Here is a 21,597-nt window from a genome sequence, read left to right as displayed (position 1 = left end):
TGAGATATTTTACAAACACATTATGGTCCTTTCACTTTCATTGGTGGGTGATAAAAACATCCAAACATTCAAACTGAAGCAGACCAGATGAAAGAGATCTGCTGTTGAAAAACTTTATTAGACAAAACAACAAAGGAGCTGAAGCACAAATGTACCGGGACTATAACAAGTCTAACATCCACATTTCTGGGACACTAAACTGTGCTGAAGGGAAAAAATAAAATAAAATATAAAGCTGCAACGAAGGTGTGGAGATAAGATCAAGTGGTCTTTTTTATACATTCCTAATAATAAACATTAAGATTCATCCAGAACCTTCAGACCCAAGTTTACACTGCTCAACCCCTCAGTATAAACACTAAACAAATGTCAAAGTCCACACTAAGAGCTCCAAGGCTTCAGCTCAAAGCATCTGTCTGAGCCAATCAAACAGACAAAACCTACCAAGGCACCAAATACCTACAGAAAACATTTACTATGAAAGGGAAATGAGGGAAAACATCATCAATTTAAACCAGTTTCAATCTTAAGCAACACCAAGGCTGCAGAATCTAAAATTAAAAATAAAAATGATTCATGAGCCCAAAGACATGCTACACCTCTAAACCCTTAGAGCCCGTGCAGAAAAACAACACGACCAGATAAATAAATAAATACCAAACTCAGTGCAAAGGTTCTCATAAAATGTATATAAAAACTGACTTTAGGACAGAGGTAAAAGTTTTAGTTTCTTTAGTTGAGCAACATTGCCAAAGTTCCTTTATACCACAGCTGATGAAGAGAGAGATTCTCCAAACGTCCTTGTTTCAGGTTAACAATGAACTCCTGGCGTTCCGATGGTTGAGATCATCTCCAGCCCTGCAGACAGACGAGGAGCGGCTGCTGCTTCCGTCATCGAGACCCGCCCACCTTTCTGGATTCTGTGATTTTATCCAATAATGGGGACAGTTTCTACTCCACATTTAGAAAAGCTTAGACAAACATACAATTTGCTTTAAAAATACACAGCATATAATAAAAACAACCATTTAGTTCAGCTCCTAACTGTCCAGTAGAGCCTCCTGATTCACACACACAGGTGTACCTTTAAGTCAAAGAACAGAAAAAAGGAGGAGCCCAGGATGATGGAAACACCCTGAGAAGCCAAAGGTTGTGCAGTTTTCAGGGCTGACAGTAAATTTCTATCAGGTTCTGAGATGATCTCCTGAAATCACACTACATAAATAATTCCTACCAGCATATGTTCATCCAACTTTAACATTAAATAAAAACTAATGGAAAAAAAGGCTATGTTGTTGTCCTTATTAATTTACTTATATTTAGCTACGTTTGTGTGCTTCAGCCAAAGGGGTTTGGGTTCAAAAAGCCAGAAGCCAAAAGGTTTAGGAGGTGCTGCTCTACAGGGTGGGGTGTGTTCTGTGCTCTGTGTCCTCCGGCCTCTCCGTCCCTGGAAAGAAGACGACTCTGGGATGTTCCTGTTTCTTGGACCTGGGCAGATGAACATGGGGTGAACTGCTCAAAGGTTATCAACTAAACTGGAAACTAAGCTCACCTGCACAGATGATGCTACACTCAAATCTGGCAAGAGGAGTTCAGGAGAAAGCTAAAGAGAAATACTCATGGAAATAATGTAAAAACAGCTATTCTGTCTAAATAATAACATTTTATTAAGAAGTCTAGGGATGCAATAATACTGATATCAGGTAGATGTCCACCTCAGGTAGAAGAGGAGCTGTCAGCCACACACAGGTTGGTTTTAGTTCATTCAAGCTGGCTGTCCGGATCCACACTCCGTACCACTTGGTGGCAGTAATGCACCATAAAGCTCTTTGTTCCCCACTAAAGAAGAAGCTGTGTGGCCATACATCAAACTAAACAATGCAGACTAAAGTAAAGCTGACTGCAAATCCTGCTCAGCAAAGCAGTTTGATCAAACAATGACAACACAAAACACACAACTCTGAGTTCACAGCTGCAGCACAGCATCCTGGGAGTACATGGATCTGAGGACGAGGAGCTAACACGAAGAGGGAGCTCCTCTGGTTTTACATACACGTGTAAGGATGTTTATTAGAACTTGTATCCAATGTAAACACTTGTTAGAAGAGTGTGGTGTCGGTGCAGCCCTAAATAACTACTTTCAACCTAAAAACAGCCTCACACTGTAAACATCAGGGGTTTGTTGCCTATAAAGCAAAACCAAAGCATCAAGACACCATGTTTACATCATCTAGCTGACTCCTGCCTGTTAAACTCTTATTTTAGGCAGTCCTGTTTCTAACCCACACCCCTCCATTACGGCGTCTTGTTTGTCTTTTTGGCTCTTCTCTGTTTTCGGGGTAACTACAACGATGGAGGTTCGGTCTCATAGGAGGTTCTGTGGCTCTGCTCTGCTTCCTCCTCCTCCTCCTGAACCTGTTCCTCCTCCTCCTCCTCCTCCTGCTGATCCTCCGACTGGCTCTCAACCTCCTCTTCTTTGGAAGGTCTTCCATCTTCTCCCATTTCTTTCTCATCTGTTGAGAAGATGTGTCACAAACCAAGCATGAATGAACAGGAACTGCAGATCCTGCTGACATTAGGAAAACAACATGCAGCCTGTGGGATGCTGCAGACACCCCTAATCTCCCTCCACCCAGAAAAATAAACTTTATCTCTCATTTTTAGTGGATAAAGAAAATGTAAAAGAAGAACAATATTAGTGCCACAAAAACAAACATTTAATTGTAACTAAAGTTCAGGGAAACAGACATAAAGAGAGATGAAATGGTTTGTTCTAACCTAAGTCTCACATGATTCAAAATTAATTACCCAAATCCACGTAGATTAAGATTTCAGAAGGAGATGGACAGAAACCAAATCAAAAAGTGGTCTTGTGCTTTAAAGATGGAAGCTGTAAGGTCTGAAGTTCTGACTGTAACTAAACCCATCATCAGTGATATGTGATCAGCTTTAGGCTAAAACCAATCATCAGGAATCTGAACAACTCAGGTAAACTCAGGTAAACTCCCCCCACCAATCAACCAATCAGAGCAGCTGAATTAAACACAAAGCTTTCTGAGCGACACAGAAGATAACCAAGATAACTCTGGGCTCAACTCATCTGACTGCTTCTTGTCTTTTTTAGACTAAAATAAATCCATCCCTCCATCCATCCATCATCCATCCATCCATCCATCCATCCATCTACCCACCTGTCCACCAATCCAACCATCCATCCATCCATCCATCCATCCGTCCATCCATCCAACCACCTGTCCACCAATCCCTCCACCCAGATTTAAAGAACATAAACTCTATTAGAAGAAGTACAGCACACAGGCTTCCTACATGATTCCACACAAGTTGCACAAAGTCTAAACTTGTGATAAATGATTTGCATTCACAGCATATTCTTAAACAGACAGATTTATCAAATGTTTACCATTTGATTTTCATTTATAAATATCTGCCATGTAAGACTATAACTGGGAATAACTATTGTTTTATTATAAAGGACATAAAATCCTCTCTGCTTGTTCGACTGAATTCTAGAAAATCTGAAAACACAAATTGTTTTTCATACTCATTAAGATTTAAAAATGTCTCAAATCAAACTCAGGATCAAACTACAGTTTTATTGAGACAATTTCAGCTAACAAGACTCGACGAACGTTTTCTCCACACAGTGAAGACCAGATCGGAGCCAAACAGGACTGCCTGATTTCTTGGATTTGAATTAGTTTACATTTGAATTGTTGACACTATTAAATCTGTTGTGAACGTAAACAAATACCTGAATGAAACTTCAGCGACTGAGTAAACTTTCTAAGCTGAAGCAGGACATATTTGTTGTTCTCAGCAGTCTTGATCCAGATCTGGTCCAACCGTTGATTCGGTTTGATTCAAGCTAATTCTACAAAATTAGGATTTCAGCAATTAAAAACAGACCCACTGGAGAGGATTTCAAGCCCTACAGGTGATTGAGGTTTCTGTCAGAAGGAAAGACGGGGGCAGGGTAACCTGGACTCTGCAGGCCTCGGCTCTGAGGATTCTTTGGACTCTGCTGGATGTGGAAACTGGAGAAACTGTGGACCAAACTCCACGGAGCCGGAGCTTTGGCTAAAGGCAAGACCACACTGTTAAAGCGACCCATCAGGACCGCTCACCGGTTAATGTTGGAGCTAAAACCCTTCTGAACTAATGAAACTGCAAACTTGTGTGAGTGTTATTTTCTACAGTAAATGAGCTTCTTTAAATAATTACGATGGAATAACTAAAGCTACAGCAGAAGTTCACACTGAATTGTTGAGGCATGGTGTGAAACTAAAACACAGAAAAGTCTGATATCTGCATTCAAGCCCCTCGTGTCTTCAATCTGTCTACATTTCCTGCCACGTTTACGTGTGTTCTCCCGTACCTCCAGAAGGAGGAGCGCTCTCCTCCGTGTCGGTCCCAGAACGCGGCGCGGGTCCAGGTGAGCGGGACTCTGCCCTGAGCCTCCTCTCGTAGCTGAACTCAGGAAGCCTGGGCGCCTGAGGCCGGGTCTTCCTGGCCGGGTTCAGAAAGTAGCAATACGCACAACGAAACGCTGGCGGGGACGGGTTGGACAGAAGGAAGCATCGTCAACGAGAATTAAAAGAAGCGTGACATGACAGAAAGCACGTGAAGGCAGAAGGACGAAATGGTCCACATCCAAGATGTTCTTCTTCTGAGCTTACCTAGATATTCAAACTCTTCTTTTAGAGCCATGCCGTTATGAGAGAAACACTGCTGGCAGACCAGAGCATATCTGCAGGAAACCAGGAGACAGTGAGAGGTGTTCAGAGGTGAAGTCAGACTGAAAAGAGTACTACACCGGATGTGACGGGATGTGGAGCTAGAAGAAGAACTAAGTTTGTTTGGTTTTCACTTTCAGCGAACAAACCTGTGTGAAAGAGCTAAATCAGTGAGTTAGAACCTTTCTGAAGCGTCACCTGTTTTGTGGTCCATCTCCCACCAGATACTCGATGACTCTGTCCAACGCCCCCCTGTCTTTGGGCAGGATGGGTCTCGCTAACGGAGGCCCTGGGGGGTGCAGACCTGCAAATAAAGGCCAAAACAGATCTTTCAATGGCATACAAGTAATTAGACATGTGGGCAAAATGTTGGGTTTTACAGCAAGTTCTAAAGGGTTCTGCTTGATTTAGTCTCCTTCACCAGCACCGAGCCATCCCACGAGGAACGGCCTTTTTATTACAACATTCACACTGTTTCCTAAGTTCTGATACGGACATCTGTGGAGATAATCAGGTGAGTTTATTGCATCAGCCCGCCCAACCAGCAGCTGTTAGCCGTTCTGCAGACCATAAACTAAATGACTCCACAACCAGCAGCTCTACAGAACCATTCAGAGAAAGGAACTCTGGAGCTGCTCGATGAAGAAAAAAAACACAGTCACAATCATTTTGATCAATTCTAATAACCACGACTATTCCCCCGAGTTTGAAACATTGCATTTATTAAAAACGCTGAATGTGAAGAAGTGACAAAGTATTTATTCAAAGGTAGACTACTGTTTAAAAAAATAAGCAAAACAATATAAAAATCAACATTGTCATTTTACTATATTATTGTAGGAAATCTGTTGGTTTTTCCCCAAAATTGAAGTAAAAAATTTTAATAATTAAATGGGAAAATACCCAAAATTTCATGAACATATTTTAACGAAATGAAAGTAAAACTAATTCAGTGCAAACTAACATTCAATGCTTTAGAAAAGAAGTCATTCATTGTTAAGTGTTTCACTCAAAAGAAACAAAACAAATACAAGGGCTTAGACCGAGATTAAAATCTGAGAATTATTACGGGAAATGATGAAGACTGTGATGAAGAGGCTCAGTCAGGATGCTGCAGATATGAGATAAAAGATCTCATCTGTTGTTTAGTTGTTCAGCTGCAGTTAAACTGAGACAACAGTTTTCTGATAAAACAGGAAAATATCAGAGTGTGTTATTCTGCACATACATCTTAATTAATTGTTTCTGTTTTTATCATTTTTGGGGTTTGGTAATTATCTTTTGTAATTAAGATCTGATTGTTTTGACCTGTTGGCAATTTTTTCCACCCGCCTACACATAGGCTGGCCTTCAGAAGCCAGGAGAAGCTCGTCAGGGGTTGGAGTTTGTCTGCTGGCTCGCTCCACCTCCAGGAAGCGTCGCTCAGGTGTGCGCACGCAGGGCCAACCTCAGCCTGAGATGGGGAAGCCCGGTTAGCTTTTGTCAGAGTTTTGCTGTGATTTTGGCCTGGTGGGACCGGTCGTCCTGTTTCCAGTAGGATGTTGTCTTCAGTTAGTGGTATTAGCAGTGGCTTCCACGGCCCTGCACAGGGTTGGCCCCCTGCTGTACCTTTATGTTCTGCTTGACCGGCTGACCAGGTCCAGATTTCTGTTCATACTTTGGGATTTTTGTTTTTTTGGGACACGGAGACTGTGAGGGTTTCTGTTTCCTTCACAGATATGGCAGCTGAGGAATTTTCAAGAACAAGCATTTAAATAAAAATGTTTGAACCCTCTCTTTTGACTCTGTGTCCTCAAATATGTTGCTCTTTTTGGACGTAACAAGCTGCAGTCTTTAACCCTCTCGTTTGGTTCCTGCTGACGTGTTTTCATGAGGAAACGATGAATGACAACCGATCGTCAGGTTTGCTATAAACTCAGTGATCATTTCTGCAGACTCACAGAGGCTGTGGCAGCCAGAGAGGAAAAACGAAAAAAGAGAGTGTGGCAAAATATTTTTTATCATTGTTTTTGATTGAACTGTTTTTGTTATTATTTGGTGCCAAAATCAGGTAAGTGCACAGTCTTTGGGGTTTCAGTGATCTCTCAGGCTGTCACCTACCTACGCCTGGTACGGGAGAGCAGGGGGTCCTCGGTACGACTCCCTGGAGTCCGGAGGCATCAGGGGCAGACTTCTCTGGTGGTCCTCCTGGAGCTGAGAGAGGAACACGTTCTGTTGGAGGAGGAAGACCAAATAAAAGGCACAAATTCACGCCTAAAACAACCATTAAAGCCTTTTAGACTTAGTTACATTTGAGTTATTACTTTTTTATAATACAGACTTAATAAGAACTTTATTAAGTGAGAAGCTCTTCAGATTAACTTCAGGAAGCTGACATGAGAGCAGGAGGCTGGTTTGTGTCCTTACCCACTGGTGTGCCCCCTGGCCCCATCACAGGCCGTGCTCCAGGCGGGGGAGTCAACAACATGGACGCCGGGGTGCCCATCGCCATGGGTCTCATTGCAACACCTCTCTGACGAATCTCTGAGAGCAGAAAACAAGTCCTGACATGTTCTCTCTGCTGGTTTTAAAGACAAAACTTGCTCATTGGCATGGTTTCACTGAGAAGTTACCAGCTGAGGTTAGGGTGCAGACATGAACAGCTCTGAATAGACTTAGAAATGTCCAAAATCCTGCAGTGCAGAAGGGCAGCGTCTGCTCACACCAGAGCGGACACACAAACAGCTCCTTCTGCACTGTTTGAAGAACTTCAGAGAAAAATGACGCACTGTATGCATGTTTACACGTGGAGCAGGAGACGAGCTGGTTAACAGCCTGCGTGAAGAAGTCTCCAGGATGTCTGAAAAGGTTTGCAGCATGATGTGGATGACTTAGAGTAGCTTTCAGAGGCCATTATTTTCAAAGAACTGGCTGCACTAACAGCCCCACAGCTGCTCTCAAACTTCAGTGACACTGAAAATGAAAGTTTGACCATTTTCTCACAAATTTGAGTCTCCAACTGGTCTCAAAGAGTGCAGTGAGATGCCTCTTTATGTTGCAGCCTTTGGAGCCCCGACAGAACATGATAATTGATGTTGAGGACACTAACACTCTCTATAACAGGACCAGAACACCGACGCAGTGGGTCACACCCTTCTAACCTGTGATGGACGTCCGTTCTTCCAGGTTTGAGCTGTTCTCTGCTCAGAATGTAATTATGGATGCACTAGTAAACAGTTTATAACCATGGCAGCCTCTGAATCGTAGCTGAATGGAGATGTTGGAGGTGTGTGGTGTACCTTGACCCGGACCAGGAGTCAGAGAATGCACCGGGGTCGACTCCAGTTCCTACAACACACACACACACACACCATTTATAGAAGTTTAGACTAACAGAGACAAAAGCCAGACTCCAGCACTCACTGCTTTCTTTTTAGCATCTGGATCGAAGCGCTCCAGGATAAGTTTAGCATTTTTGTACGTTTCTGTTTCCATCACTTCCTCCAACTAAAAACACAAAACAGAAACAAAAAGTTATGGTATGTAGAATTAAAGAACACAGCAGAAAATAAAGAAATAAATCCATTATTTCATTAATGTGAGGAAGAGCAAACTTACAATCTTTTTCTTTGTGGCTTTTAACTCCTCCAGCTTATCATCTAAAAAGAAGCAGAAACAACTTCAGACAGTTAACATTTTTCCATGAAATCAGACATCAGAAAGTTTGGAGCAGAGTTACACGTGAAACAGCGTTAATGAATCTGTACTGCACTATAAAACTATAATCGTTATCTCCCACCTCAGGAAGGCAGCGTTCCTGCCCGTGTCTGTCTGTGAACTACATGAGTTGTTACAAACAGAAGGGATCATGGATGAACCTCTACAGCTGATTAATGTTTGGAGTCAGCTCAGTTCAGCTGGTCAACATCAGTGTGTCACTCCCAACACACACTCTGAGTGTGACATCTTCTGACATCACATGATAAGACTGCATGTGATGACATCATCATCATCTTCAGTCATCACCTTCATCTAAAGCAGGTGTGACATCACGGCCGCTGAGAGCTCAGCCTGTTGACTCGATGCAGTCCAAAGCTGATATTGTGCTTAGTGATAACAAGATTCATTTACATTCCTTCCAGCAATGCTAGGCCTTTGGTGTTTATGGTAAAGTACTTTTGAATTTCCAAACATCTCCAAGTATCAGATATCAGACTTTAACAATCAAGCAGCAGGACTGCCCGTTCAAAACAATAAAGTTTGTAATTATTAACACAAGCCTGAGAAGGATATTTGAGGCGTTAGCTTAAAGTGATGGAGAACTTACTGTTTCTTTCAGTGCGTTTGGAAAAGAGAAAAATCAATAACTTTCTGATCAACCACACGCTGAAAAAGACACAAAGAACAAGACCGAGTCATTTCTTCCTTATTAACTTCATATTGAAACATCTGAACTTGTGAAGCACATGTACTGTTAGGCTCAGAGGAAGACGCAGCAGCTGAGTGTGTGAGGTGAAGGGACGCAGCGCTCACAGTGCGGGGTATATGAAGAAAGGCAGGGTCATCAGCAGCCTCTGCAGCCACTCCTCAGGCAGGTACAGACAGTACACAACCAGAGAGGTGAGCAGGTACAGCACAGACGAGTAGAGCAGAAACCGGCCCACCCACAGCTGCAGGCACACAAAAACAGAACCATTAACACACAACAACACACAGCTCAGGGGTCTCTCATTGTTTGTTTCCGTGCTGATTTTACTTTTTGCAGACGCTGGTTTTTGGCTCTAAACTCCTCCAGTTCTTTAATTTCCTACAGAAGAAAACAGGAAACAAAAAGTTACCCAAACAGCAAAGACAATCAAAGGTTAAGTTTACTGTGACATTTATTAAATTAGCAGGTTCATTTTGTGTTCATATAAAGCCATTGCATGGTTTTGTTTTGTGGTTAGCAGAAAAACATAAAACAGCGAAAGAACAAACTGACCTGGAGCCAGACAAAATACTGAGAAGAAATTTAAAAAATCACATTCAAACAGTTCTGCTTTGTAAAGGTGTGACAGATTAACTATTCAAGGTAATCTCAGGTAAGAGCTGGGAACGTGCAGCTCAGAGAGAGGCCAACAGTTTTCTGTCAGGACAGGCAGGTTTTATTTAGTCCGCCTGTTTGATTTGTGAAAACTACATGGCTGCTGTTGGTTTTGTGTCAGGCTTACTTACCAAGTAAAAACTTCAACACAATTATAAAAATTTAAAAAAGAAAATACAGCTGTAGTAAAATGTGTATTACTGATCAGGGGGGTATTCCAGAAAGGAGCTTTAAGAAACTCATAAACTCTGAGTTAAGTCGCCCTGAGAGGAGAAAGTTGGGGCTTTTGGTTCCAGAAAGGCTGACAGACATTAAATAACTGAGTATCCTAACCTTGAGTTCAAAGTGTGCATGTGTGCAACACAAAGCCATCATCAGAGGAGTTCTGATACATGGAATCACCATGGCAACAGCAGGACAACACAGAGCAGCTGAACGTGGCGCACAGTGATGATGTCACAGCTCAGCTGAGCCCTTCAGACCCAGAGCTTTAACTCACTGTGACTGTTTGCAGTCAAATAATTAAAGTCATTAAATGAGCCACATTCCTCCAAACAAAGGTTTATTCCACAAAACGGAAAACCATGATGTGATTTTATAGATAATAATTTTAATTACAGAAACTATTTAAATAAAACAATTAGAAAATGATGACAACAGGTTTTATTTTTACTTTTTATTCTTTACATGATTCTTTCATTTATGAGCTGAAAGATGTCTACATTTGACTTCCCTCCCTGCCTCTGGACAGATGTTTTACATCTGTAGGATTTTTATTTAATACCCACTAAACACTAATGAGCAACACATATTATTCAGTTATTGTCACCAGCAGAGTAATAATAGTTACAATGTGTTTAATCTTTTCTAAGAGGATAAAAACAAACAAAGAAGGAACCAGAACCAGGAGGAACGTTTCATTTCTGGAGAAAATGTTTTCAATTCAAACTGCTGCATTTGTCGACTTGTAGGGAATAAGAAAGACCAAATAAATGAGAATTATTTGATTTGATTTTGTGGTGATTGTGGCTGAATTTCTGTAAATGACATCTCGGTGTGAAGAACAGACTTTGCTCTGATTGTGATGTTGGGTGTGTGCAGCTGGAGCCTGGTACTGAGCTAAATGAGTGAAGCTGATGAAAGGTGATGCTGTTCAAACAAGAAGTGTATCTGTGAATGAGAGCCAATCCAGTCTAGGTGGGAGATCCCAAAGACATCAAGTTTGAAGAAGTAATTCTGCTTCGACATCAGTCCGATTAAACATGAACACCTGATGTCAGACAGATGCTTCAAACTCAGGTTTATCTGTTACCATGGTGACAGACTCCACTTATCTCTCTTTGTGAAACTTTAATTCAGTGTGGGAGACTCCTAAAACTGTCACTTATGTCTCAGTGCTGAACGGCTCTCTCTTAGCTTTTTTTACACAAATCTGTACAGAAGTTAACGCCTGAGTTCGTAACTTTGTGTACACCCATGTGCATAAAAACCTGCCAGCATTTTGATTGTTTCATTTGTTCGATTTATCTACTTCAGTACATCATTGTGGTGTTCAGCCAACCAGAGGGAAACAGAAGACTGTTATCAGATCAAATCCATGAGAAGCCAGTACCTTGTCCAGGTTCTCCAGCTGCTCTACTGTAGTTGGTTTTGTCTGGAATGAGAAAAAGGATCAGAAAATCATCCTGAGGTAGTTTAACAGTAATCCCAGACAACATTAGTACCAGTCCTGTTTCTGCACACCAACACTAAAACATTCCTGCTTCTCTGAACCCCTCAGAGGCTATAATAAAAGAGCAAACATGAGGTTTAAATTCACATTTGAATTCACATTTGAACAACCATCTTACAAAAGAGGAACACAAAACAAAAAATGTACTATTTCAGTTTGACTAAATGAACACAGACACACAGAAACCTGACAGTGATTCAAATTAATCAAATGTTTTTAAATGAATAATTTCTGATGACACTGTGGCGGCTTCTCTTTGTAAATTTCTGTCTGACTGAAGAGGGTGGAAGATTTTAGAACAAAACGTTTGTTTTCCTTCCTGGTGAAGTCTGTTTGTATTCTGCAATGTTTACCCTGTCGTTTATCAATAATGTTAAAACTCCCATACCTTCCATCGAGATATCAAGGCCCCCATTTTCCTTGCGTGTCCGTGAGCTCCTCTTTGGATTCACTGTGAAACAGAAAAACTCTTGTGAACAGCGAGTTTCATGCATGAAAACAAGTCACACAGGAAATATATATTTGACACTAAGTCAAGCTACAGCTGGCCAATCCAGTTGAAGAATACTGAGAATAAAACATCTGCCTGCATATCACCCACCTCTGTTCATGCCACGTATTGACTAAAATCATCTTGTGATGAGAAATAATGGAGCTGTAGCTGCTTCGATCAAACGCTGAAAATAATGTTACGATGGGAGTCTGTGCTGGGGATCAGTCTCAGCTACTGCCACACCAGATTTTAGCTCAATATCTGTGAACATGACTGAGTTAAGAGCCGTGTTTGACATCTCGAGTTGGACTGACTCTAAAAGTGAATCACTTGTAGACGTTCATCCAGGGATTGGTTTCCTGAAAGTGTCAGAAAGGGGTTCCTGAGATGTTTAACTAACAGAGAGACAGCGAGGAGTCCAAACAGGTAAACCAAAAGGCCAACTCTTCGAGTAATCAGTTAGTGCTTATAACATGTGTTGGAGGGCAATCTCAGCTACTACCACACTAAATTTTAGCTCAGTTTCTGCAGAACTGGCTGAGTTTTAGTCATTTTCACACACTTACATGAACACTGGCAAAAAAAAATCTTCCATCTTTGCTTTTCAGGGACAGGAGATAAACTTTGTCACAAATCAACCATTTATTTAACCTGGATAATACAAATCCAGAATAAGAACAATTAAAGGTTATGGAGACATCCAGGACATAAATTCATTTGTGACATCACTGTTGTCAGATCGAACCGGTTTCTACTAGGAAACGTCCAGTATTTCAGAATGAGTCAGCACTAAACCCCAAAGCAATCGTTCATCCTGGACAAAATCCACGGACAGTGAGATCAGTTCACACCGCAGGTCTGAGGCGCCTGAAGGTCCACTGGTACCACTGTGTGGGAACAGTACAGGCTGTTTCTTCACTGTCTGCAGCATTTCTCTGGATGCTGAGAAGAGTCTCAGACCTTTTAATGTAAAATAAACAAAATGCATAACTGAGGGGAAAAGACACGTAGCTGAACTTCAGTAAACATCAGTGTAGAAATGTCTGGAGATGTTTTTGGCATTTTCAGTGTTCACTCTTTAAAGAGGGGGATCCTTAAAAGGACCAGGAAAAGAGGGCTTGAAGTTTCTTCATTTGGAGCAAGGAACTGAATGTTACTCATAAGTAAAACTATGTTAACTCTATCAGAAAATGATGGTTCAGATGAGAAAACACCTAGGTTTAAACCAGGAACTTCGCCCATCTTAAATCTACAAACCTGAACCGTCTTCCAACAAAGTCTGCCACAGAGTAATCCTTATGGGAGATTGTAAAGTGTCTCTTTAACTTTGGGTAAAAACTGCCTGTCACATTAGTCCTGAACGTCGTATTTACAGCCTCCTGTCAGTGGGATGCTAGCTGCTTCAACAAACAGTGGTCGTAAACATGATGCTTGTAAGCTGCATTCGTCTTAGAGTCATTAGGAAAAGATTAGGTTACTCAGCAAGTTTGTAACTGTATCTTAACAGCAGTAAAGCAAAGACCAAAACAAAAAGTGGGCGATAAGCTGAGGCTGGACGGCACAGCTAAAGTCTGTTAGCTAAAACCCGCCTGGTTCCGCCGGAGCGCCGCAGAGCGCACACACAGCTTTGTTACTTTTTCTAAGGTTTATATTTATTCCTACTTACACCAAGCGGAGTCTGAGTTTTATTCACCGTCCGTCCAGGCCAAGAAGCTTTAAAAAACAAGTGGCATTTGAACTGACACGACTACACCTACGTGTGAAGCAGAGACAGCCAACCAAAGCAGAGCCCGGAGCGGGAGCGGCGCTGCTTCTTCTTCGTTGGTGTAAAGGCGGTCGGTCAGGAACATTCTGGTGCATTACCGCCACACAGTGGCGTAGCTGAGGAACTGCTTAAAAGACGGACAACATTATCTCAAATGATGTTGTTCCCCTAACGTTTTGTTTTGCACTAATAAAACATATTTCTTCTACCTGTCCTTTTTTGTTCTTTAAACAAATCCCTTACAATAAGATGGACAATAATTTTCATACATTTTGTTCCATCTCCATTTTATAACTCCATGAACAAACCAGTGAAACATCTTTCAAACTTTTTTCTTGGTAAGAAAATATACACTTTCCTGTAGTTCATTTGCCTAATTTAAACAATGCACTGTTTAAAACTATATGACCATAATGCTTTTGCTATCTTTCCTTTTTTATTTTTTTTTTCAGAATACCAATTTAATTTCTTCTTTATAACAATAACATTTTAACATGTCTAATTCATGTAGATGTTTTACACATTTGTTTGTTATTTCATTTGTTTTTATTATATGTGAAAGTTTGAATATTACAGTCTCACCATGTGGATTCTACACAAAACTGCTCAATTCATATCCAAAAAGCTCCTGTTTAAAGATCACATGTTTCCAGCTATAAAAAGATGGGTTTAACTTCTTCATCCCTTTTCAAAACAAAAACAACTCCCAACCTCTGTCCAGTTTAGACTGATGCACAAACACTGATTATTTTACTGATTATCCAGACTGACAAACAGATGATGGCTAACCAAACAGACATTGTGGTGATAGATAAGATAGACAAGAAAGCAATGGTGATAGATGTAGAAGTCCCAACATACTGTAACATCAGGAAGAAGGAGCACAAGGAATAGCATGTTACAACTTTTATTATTTGTAATTTTTATAATTTTTGATTATTTGCCTTTATTTGCAAACATTTGACCCATAGAAATACACTGAGATCTCTTCAGTCCCTTCAGAAACATTGTTCTCTGAAATCTGCTTCAGAAAACTGGGTCTGTTTTTGTCTTTGCTCCTTTTAGCGACTGCCTTTGTATTTTAGCTTTTAGCAACATTTTTTTCTAATTTTACAGTTTAGTTGCTGAATGTATCTTCTGTTCTGCTTTAACTTTAATTTGTTCAACAAATTATAGCGCTCAGCACTCTGCGTTTTCACAGAAAATGCAGTTTCTCTATTTAATCTTTTAACTTGTTTTTCTAGGTATTCAGATAAAATCTTTTCTTATATTGATTTTATTTTGACAGTGTTGTGTTGTGCAGAGTCCTGGGTTACCCTGGCCTTTTCAGCATGTGGAGTCTGCATGTCCTCTTTGCTCAAATGGGGATTTCTCCAGGTTTCCCCTCAGTGTCAAACATGCATGCTGGGTTATAATTACTGACTGTAAATTGACCTCAGTGTGTGTGATGGTGCATGCAGTCTCTACTCTCTTTATGTTGACCATGGAATAAGCTACAGGTGTCTTTAATAAGTGGAATCAGTGCAGAGTGTGTGTTTAAGACCAGCCCCTTTGTTTGAGGGTGAATTGCTGCAGCTGAACAGCTCTTCAAAGTCAAACATGCTCCTGGGACTCTGTTTAAGGTCAGTTACTGGAACTTCTTGTTCTTCATTTGACAATGTGTGTTAAATCCCTGAAGTTAATTATGTCCAACTGTTTCACAGGGTTGCTTGGATCTGCTTGCTTTTTAGCATTGGGAATTGTTTTCCTGTAGGTAAGACCCAATCTAAAGCAAATCTGTGACTTCAGGTACTTTTCAAGCAAACTGGTTAACTTCAATTGGAACACAAGCAATAATTTATACAGAAACCTTTTTTATATAAATCTAGTTTCTGGGTCTGTAAATACACCTAACACTGGCTATTGTTGTTTTTAAGGCTTTCCTTGCTGATTTGGTGCTTGAAACTTTTTCTTTATTCATACAATGTTTTCTTCAGACTACAGAGATCACAACACGACTTCCTTGGTCTCCTCTGAATCTCTGGACTTTTCGGACGCTGAGTATCCTGAGGTCTCCCCTCCTGGAAATGAGTCCAGCCTTGAAGCTGCCAGTGCAGCAGCAGAGCCACCATCCACACCGGAGCCAAAAGACTCAAACATAACTTCTGAGTCCAACTCTACCAGCAGTCCTGCTGTTCCTTCTCCGAGGGCTTTTCCCAGTGCTCCTTCCAAGGGCACAGAGGAGAAGATGCCTGATTTCTTAATGCATTCACAACCAGTTTCCAGTGCAGGAGGTTTTGGTGCTACACCACCCAGTCCCTGGTACAGGCCTCCATTTTTCCATGAAGATGTGTATGCTGGTGCTGGAGCTCATCCCTACGGTTATGAAAGGGGCATCATGGAATTTCCTCATTACAGTTATGCAGGATCTCCTCCCTATGGTTATAATTACGGCACTGCTTTATCTCCTCCCGACAATTATGCTTATGGCTCAGGTGGCTCATCTCCTCATGGTTCTGTTGCACCAGGATATCATCCTGTTGGACATGGCACCACCAGAACCACTTCATCTTATAGCTATTTGCCTCAGCAACCTGCAATAATTGACCCTGAATTGCTGCTGATCGGGAACATCTTGATGAGAATTCGTCAAATGCCACTTGCTCAGGCCTGGGGAACCAGTGAAGTTCCTGTGGGCATGCTTGAAAAGTACCCTTTATCTCATGTAGTCCAGTCCCACGGTGGTTACCATCGTGCAAGAGACCTTTATTCAAACAACCAGTACTCTGAGAACCCTTCAGACCTCCGTCCTGCTCCTGAAATCCAGCAGAGGCAACAAAATGTCCCTGTGACGGGCTTTTAGAAGAGGTTCACTTTAAAGGGGTGCTTATGTTTGTTTCCATATCCTGTCTTGCAGAGCAGACTTCTTGTGTGTATTTGCAGCACCTTCTGGTACCACCTTGTGAGGGGAAATGAGCTGAATAAAGCTGACACTGTATCCCTTGGGGGATGGTGTGGTTTTTGTTGTTTTTTTTTTTTGTACTAACTTTTCTTAACAATGTATCCTAGAGAAGGCTGTACCTCTTGATGATAAGTTTTAAGCTGCCTGTAGTCAAAGATCCTGCTTACACAAATCTGAAAATGTCAAAGCTTGGACTGTTGAAGGATACTAGCCTGCTCCGTGTCTTAATTTCACCACATAAAGTAAACTATCACCTAACACTTGGTGGTAGTTGTACAAATATTTCACCTCTAAAGTCTGTAGAAAAATATACAAGATTGATTAAATGTAAACTCCACTAATGTACAGTGACTTAAACTAGCTAAATAGTACAAGTGTCTAAGTTTTCATTAAAATGCATTTTCACCCACAGTACAAAAAAGGTTAATGAGCATAAAGGAATTAAAAAGAAGTCAAATTAATCTCAATTCTAAACAGGTAAAATGCATCTAGTCTGCTCATATAGTTTAACTAGTGGTCCAATCAAACAGAAATTAATTAGTTTATTCAGCTGGTGACAACTTCTCAGATAAGTGCTTTAACCTGAAAGGCAAATTAAACTTTTGAAGAAATGGCCTTTAAACCCACAGTTTCCAAAAACTTAAAGGGATGTTATTTATTTATTGTCATAATTAAGCAAAGGGCTCAACGACTGATGGCTGGGGGGTTAATTTGAACAATTATAAGTTTCAAACGGTTTGGACAGTTTGTAATTTGAGCTGTGGGAGTCGGAACAAATGATCCGTTTCTTATTTGTGAGGCAGAAAAAACAACATTACGCTCTGAGACAAGATCTTCATAGGTGAACATTCTGAGCAAAGTTTTCCTTCGGACAGTGTGACATTAAACTACAAGCATTAATATTCAAACTAAATGTTCAGATATTCAACCCTGGTCCTCAGGGCCTCCATCCTGCATGTTTTCCTTGTTTCTCTGCTCCAACACACCTGATCTGAATCAATGGGTGATTAACAGGCTTCTGCAGAACATGAAGAGGTGATTTAACCTCTGAATCAGGTGTGTTGGAGCAGAGAAACAAGGAAAACATGCAGGATGGTCTCCAGTCCTGGTCCTCAGGGCCTCCATCCTGCATGTTTTCCTTGTTTCTCTGCTTTCAAACACCTGATTTGAATCATTAACAGGTTTCTGCAGAACATGAAGAGGTCATTTAACCAACTGGAACATTTATTTATATATATATGTGTATCAAAAAGGGAATTGAACATGGTTATCAATGTTTTTATTTCCTGTTGTTTAGATTATTGTTTTTACTTAAAAAAAGACAAAAAGCATCTTGGTTGTCTTAAACTGGTCCAAAGGTCTGCAGCCAGGCTGATAACTGGGTCAAACAGAAGAGTTTCCTCTCTGTTCATTTGGAGGCTGTGGATTGAACCTCCTGTGTTTTACCTTTTATTGACAGTTCTGATTCTTTTAAAAAGCAGAACATTTATTCACACAAGCTTTTATTTAAGAGGTTTTCTTAATTATACTGCTTTGTATGCATTTATACCTTTTACCTGCTGCCAAAGCTAAAGGTGATCATGTTTTCCCCTGTGTCTGGGTGTTTGTTTATCTGTAGCATTGACAAAATGTTTCATTCAATTCAATTCAATTCAAAAATACTTTATTAATCCCAAAGGGAAATTAAATGTTGTTGTAGCTCTTAATCCTGGTTTTGTTAAAGAGTTGTTATAGTTGCTGATGGCAGTGGGCAGGAAGGATCTCTTGTAGCGGTCTGTCCCGATGTGTCCTCGGCCCTGGTGTCCTCAAAGAGCCCCACCAGGTGAGCCTCGCTGTCCTCCTGCGGAGCCATAATGGCCGAGCTCTGGAAGCTCAGGTCGGTCTTGAACTCCTGGGCGATCTCCCGGACCAGGTACTGGAAGAGCAGCTTCTGGATGAGCAGCTCGGTGGACTTCTGGTAGTGGTGGATCTCCCTGAGAACCGTGGATCCTGTAGAGGTGAGGCTTCTTCACTCCGCCGGTGGTCGGGGCGCTCCTGCAGGCAGCTTTGGTGGTGAGCTACTTCCTGGGAGCTTTACCTCCGGTGGATTTATAGGCGGTCTGCTTGGTTCTGACCATGACTGGACTTCAGGGTTCTCCACGTTTAACGCTGAAGAGTAAAGATGTTAATCGGCTGCTCCTGATAGTGAAAAAAAGCCACCTTGTTGTTATGGTTACGCATCATAACAAGATGTCCAAAAGTAAAAGGTTTCAGTAAAAATCCTTGTAGCTGCACAGCATCTGATACCAGAAGAAATAATCTTTCAAAAAAGTGATTTACAAGTAGAAAAAGGAGGAATTAAAATTTTCAAAAGCAATATCTCAGAATGAGTAACAGAGCTGCTCCAACATGCAGCCACCTTGAGCGGCGCAATTCTAGAAGAAGAATTCATGAACCACTGGATGGATTTCAATGAAACTGTAATCATCAAATGTACGCCTACAACTGATCAACGTTTGGAGTAAACGCCATTTAAGATGGCCACCTCAGATAACCAACCTTAGCCAACACAAAACCAGATTTACAGATCGTGAGCTACCATCGGTGTGGTAGTAGCTGAGAGTGATTCCCAACACTAACAGATCTGACAGTTTCACATGAGCTCATGCATAATGTTGTTTACCAGCTGGAACTCTGAACTCTGGCAGGAACGTGACCAGCCATATGCGTTCCTGCAAGGAATGTTAGCCTTTAACATCTTTCACTGTGAGGCCCTCTGGGTTTTAACAGGTGAAAGATGTAAAAACAAAATACTTCTCACATTCTGTAACACAGCGTTCAGTTTGCCTTGCTGAAAGCCAAAAGGATGGGGATAAGAAAGCTTTATTCCAAACTTTCTCATTGTCTGTCTGTTAGCAAAATATCTTACGAAAAGTGATCAGTGGCTGTAGAGCTGGACTCCATCCAAGATGGCAGCCACATCCAGTTTTCTTCTGCTAACAGGATCAAACCAGCTTCAGCAGGAGGAGCAGTGAAATGCTCTTCATGTGAAAACGGTTTGAACCACGAGGTGTGTGTGTGTGTGTAGGTGTGTGTGTGTGTGCGCGCGTGTGTGTGCGCGCGCGCGTGTGTGGTCGGGATTAGGTCTGTGTGTGCGGGCTGAACCGGATTACGCAGCGCAGGGACAGGAAGCAGAGATGTCCCCGGTCTCCTCCGGGTCTCAGTCCGCCTGAGCCGGACCTGCTGTCCCCCTGTCCCCCCGCAGCTGGACGGAAACATGGCCGACGTCCCTCAGCTCGTTAAAATCGGGATTTCCCTGAAGATGCTCCCCAACAACACCGCGGTGTTCTTCAAATCGGACGGAGCTCGGTTCGGGCAGACCCGAACCATCAAGCTGCTGACCGGGTCCAAATACAGGATGGAGGTGGTGGTCAGACCGGGAGCCGTCCAGGCCACGTAGGTAGTCCTTGGATTGGATTTATTGATGGTTAATGCTGGTTGATTCTGGGAGGAACAGATCAGGGAGACAGTTAGATGTGATCAGAAATAAACCTTACCAGGCCCCTTTAGTAACATTTCACAGTTTATAAACTGTGGGGAGATTTCACTGTTTTCTTCCTAAACTCCTGCAGCGCCAGTGTGGACTTCTTCCCTCATTAAAAACTAAGCGAATGATAATTAATGGTTTATTATTGGCGAGTCCTTGAACGCACCACAGCCACTGATTTCAGTGCAGTCTCGGAGAGGACGGCACAGATTACAGGCTGCGTTTGGGAACATTCGGGATTTCCCCGTTTTCTGTTGCTTTGGTCGTCAAAAGCACTTCAGAGGGAACCCTCGCTGCGTTTTCTAAACGTATAATCGTTACAGAAATGTGGGTGGGCTGTTTAGCAACATTTTTCTCTCCAAGGTTTAGTGCTGAACCGCTTCACAGTTTGTAGTGACTGATTTTCCGTGCAGCACGTAAATCCACGCAGATTACTTGAGGAGGACCGCAGGTTTGCGGGCTGTGTCTCTGCTGAGTTGTGATTATGTAATGAATAGCGTGTTATCTGCAAACAGGGATTAGAGAGGGATATCTGAGCAGATGTAGGTCACACATGATGGGATGCTGAGGGGAATGTGGGGCAGAAAACAGCTGTGGCCCCGATTCACCCCCTGGTTTGTTAAAGTAACATCTTATATCATTCTGAGCGTGTGGACATATGTGTGCTGCAGTGTTGATTGTGTTGTCATTATGGTGTTGCAATGAGTGTGTTAAATTTAAATCAGTTTATTTATACAGCTCCAAGTCACAACAAAAGTCATGTCAGGGCACTGTACAGAAACATTCACATCCATTATAAAGAGCCAATTAGGAAAAGTTATCTATCTAAGGAAGCCAGCAGATTGAATCTTCACTTCCTCACAGTCTCCCATCCTGAGCAGCACATTGACAGCAGTGGAAAGAAACAGGAAGAAACCTCCAGCAGAACCAGGCTTAGGTCGAGCGGCCATCTTCTTCGACCAGCTGCAGTTAGAGGACAGGAAAGAGACAGACAAACACAGAATGACTGGTTCAGGTGGAGTTTCTATGGTGTGATGAGTGTGTTAACATGAGTGTGTTAACATGAGTGTGTTAAGATGAGTGTGTTGCAATGGATGTGTTAGGATGAACGTGTTAACATGAGTGTGTTAACATGAGTGTGTTGGGAACAGGGGTGGAAATTAGCACCTGCCACCGGCCAAATGCGGGTAAATATTTGAAGTGGCGTGTGAATTTGATCAACTTACACGCCACTGTGGCGGGTTGGCAATTTGAACAGAAAAGGTGTTATTTGTCCTCCTGACATATAGGGGGCAGCAATGTGCTCGAGTTGCTGCTAAATGCA

The 21,597-nt window shown here is 41.8% G+C and overlaps 3 protein-coding genes across 7 annotated transcripts in view; 2 read left to right on the top strand and 1 right to left on the bottom strand.

Annotated features, from left to right (window-relative positions):
* Nucleotides 1-97: 97 nt before the first annotated feature.
* On the bottom strand, nt 98-13,911 carry lnpk (lunapark, ER junction formation factor). Of its 5 annotated transcripts, none has more exons than XM_017435247.3 (16): nt 13,799-13,911; nt 11,937-11,999; nt 11,429-11,470; nt 9,490-9,540; nt 9,267-9,403; nt 9,061-9,119; nt 8,352-8,392; nt 8,157-8,240; nt 8,033-8,081; nt 7,161-7,277; nt 6,855-6,965; nt 4,953-5,058; nt 4,698-4,768; nt 4,397-4,567; nt 4,000-4,098; nt 98-2,513 (listed from the first exon to the last, which is right to left on the bottom strand). In XM_017435247.3, the coding sequence occupies exons 2-16, from the start codon at nt 11,961-11,963 to the stop codon at nt 2,344-2,346; spliced, it is 1,335 nt and encodes a 444-aa protein (XP_017290736.1). In that variant the 5' UTR covers nt 11,964-11,999; nt 13,799-13,911; the 3' UTR covers nt 98-2,343. The 5 variants fall into 5 exon arrangements, with proteins under 5 accessions (XP_017290736.1, XP_017290734.1, XP_017290738.1 ...); XM_017435245.3 differs by having other exon boundaries at nt 13,708-13,874; XM_017435249.3 differs by having other exon boundaries at nt 6,855-6,947; nt 13,708-13,874.
* Nucleotides 13,912-15,343: 1,432 nt separating this feature from the next.
* Nucleotides 15,344-16,792, top strand: LOC108247257. Its single transcript, XM_017435232.2, has 3 exons — nt 15,344-15,428; nt 15,510-15,559; nt 15,783-16,792. The coding sequence occupies exons 1-3, from the start codon at nt 15,406-15,408 to the stop codon at nt 16,646-16,648; spliced, it is 939 nt and encodes a 312-aa protein (XP_017290721.1). The 5' UTR covers nt 15,344-15,405; the 3' UTR covers nt 16,649-16,792.
* A 3,032-nt stretch (nt 16,793-19,824) lies between these two features.
* Nucleotides 19,825-21,597, top strand: part of cnrip1b (cannabinoid receptor interacting protein 1b) — a 12,446-nt gene continuing 10,673 nt past the window's right edge. Inside the window, exon 1 of the mRNA XM_017435227.3 lies at nt 19,825-20,182. Coding sequence (XP_017290716.1) covers nt 20,004-20,182 — 179 coding nt within the window. The 5' untranslated portion in view covers nt 19,825-20,003. The remainder of the gene's footprint in view (nt 20,183-21,597) is intronic.

Source organism: Kryptolebias marmoratus, linkage group LG22 (assembly GCF_001649575.2).
Source record: "Kryptolebias marmoratus isolate JLee-2015 linkage group LG22, ASM164957v2, whole genome shotgun sequence".
In the NCBI taxonomy this organism is placed as follows: Eukaryota; Metazoa; Chordata; class Actinopteri; order Cyprinodontiformes; family Rivulidae; genus Kryptolebias; species Kryptolebias marmoratus.
This window is presented reverse-complemented; position numbering and strand designations above follow the sequence as displayed.

Bases quoted from the DNA above. Each gene is read 5' to 3' on its own strand.
- LOC108247257 (XM_017435232.2), top strand. From the start codon at position 15,406: ATGCTCCTGGGACTCTGTTTAAG. The intron at 15,429-15,509 runs GTCAGTTACTGG...ACTGTTTCACAG, and splicing joins CTCCTGGGACTCTGTTTAAG to GGTTGCTTGGATCTGCTTGC. The intron at 15,560-15,782 runs GTAAGACCCAAT...TGTTTTCTTCAG, and splicing joins TGGGAATTGTTTTCCTGTAG to ACTACAGAGATCACAACACG.
- lnpk (XM_017435247.3), bottom strand. From the start codon at position 11,963: ATGGGGGCCTTGATATCTCGATGGAAG. The intron at 9,120-9,266 runs GTGAGCGCTGCG...TGTCTTTTTCAG, and splicing joins TTCTTCATATACCCCGCACT to CGTGTGGTTGATCAGAAAGT. The intron at 4,099-4,396 runs GTACGGGAGAAC...TCTTGCCTTTAG, and splicing joins GAGCGCTCCTCCTTCTGGAG to CCAAAGCTCCGGCTCCGTGG.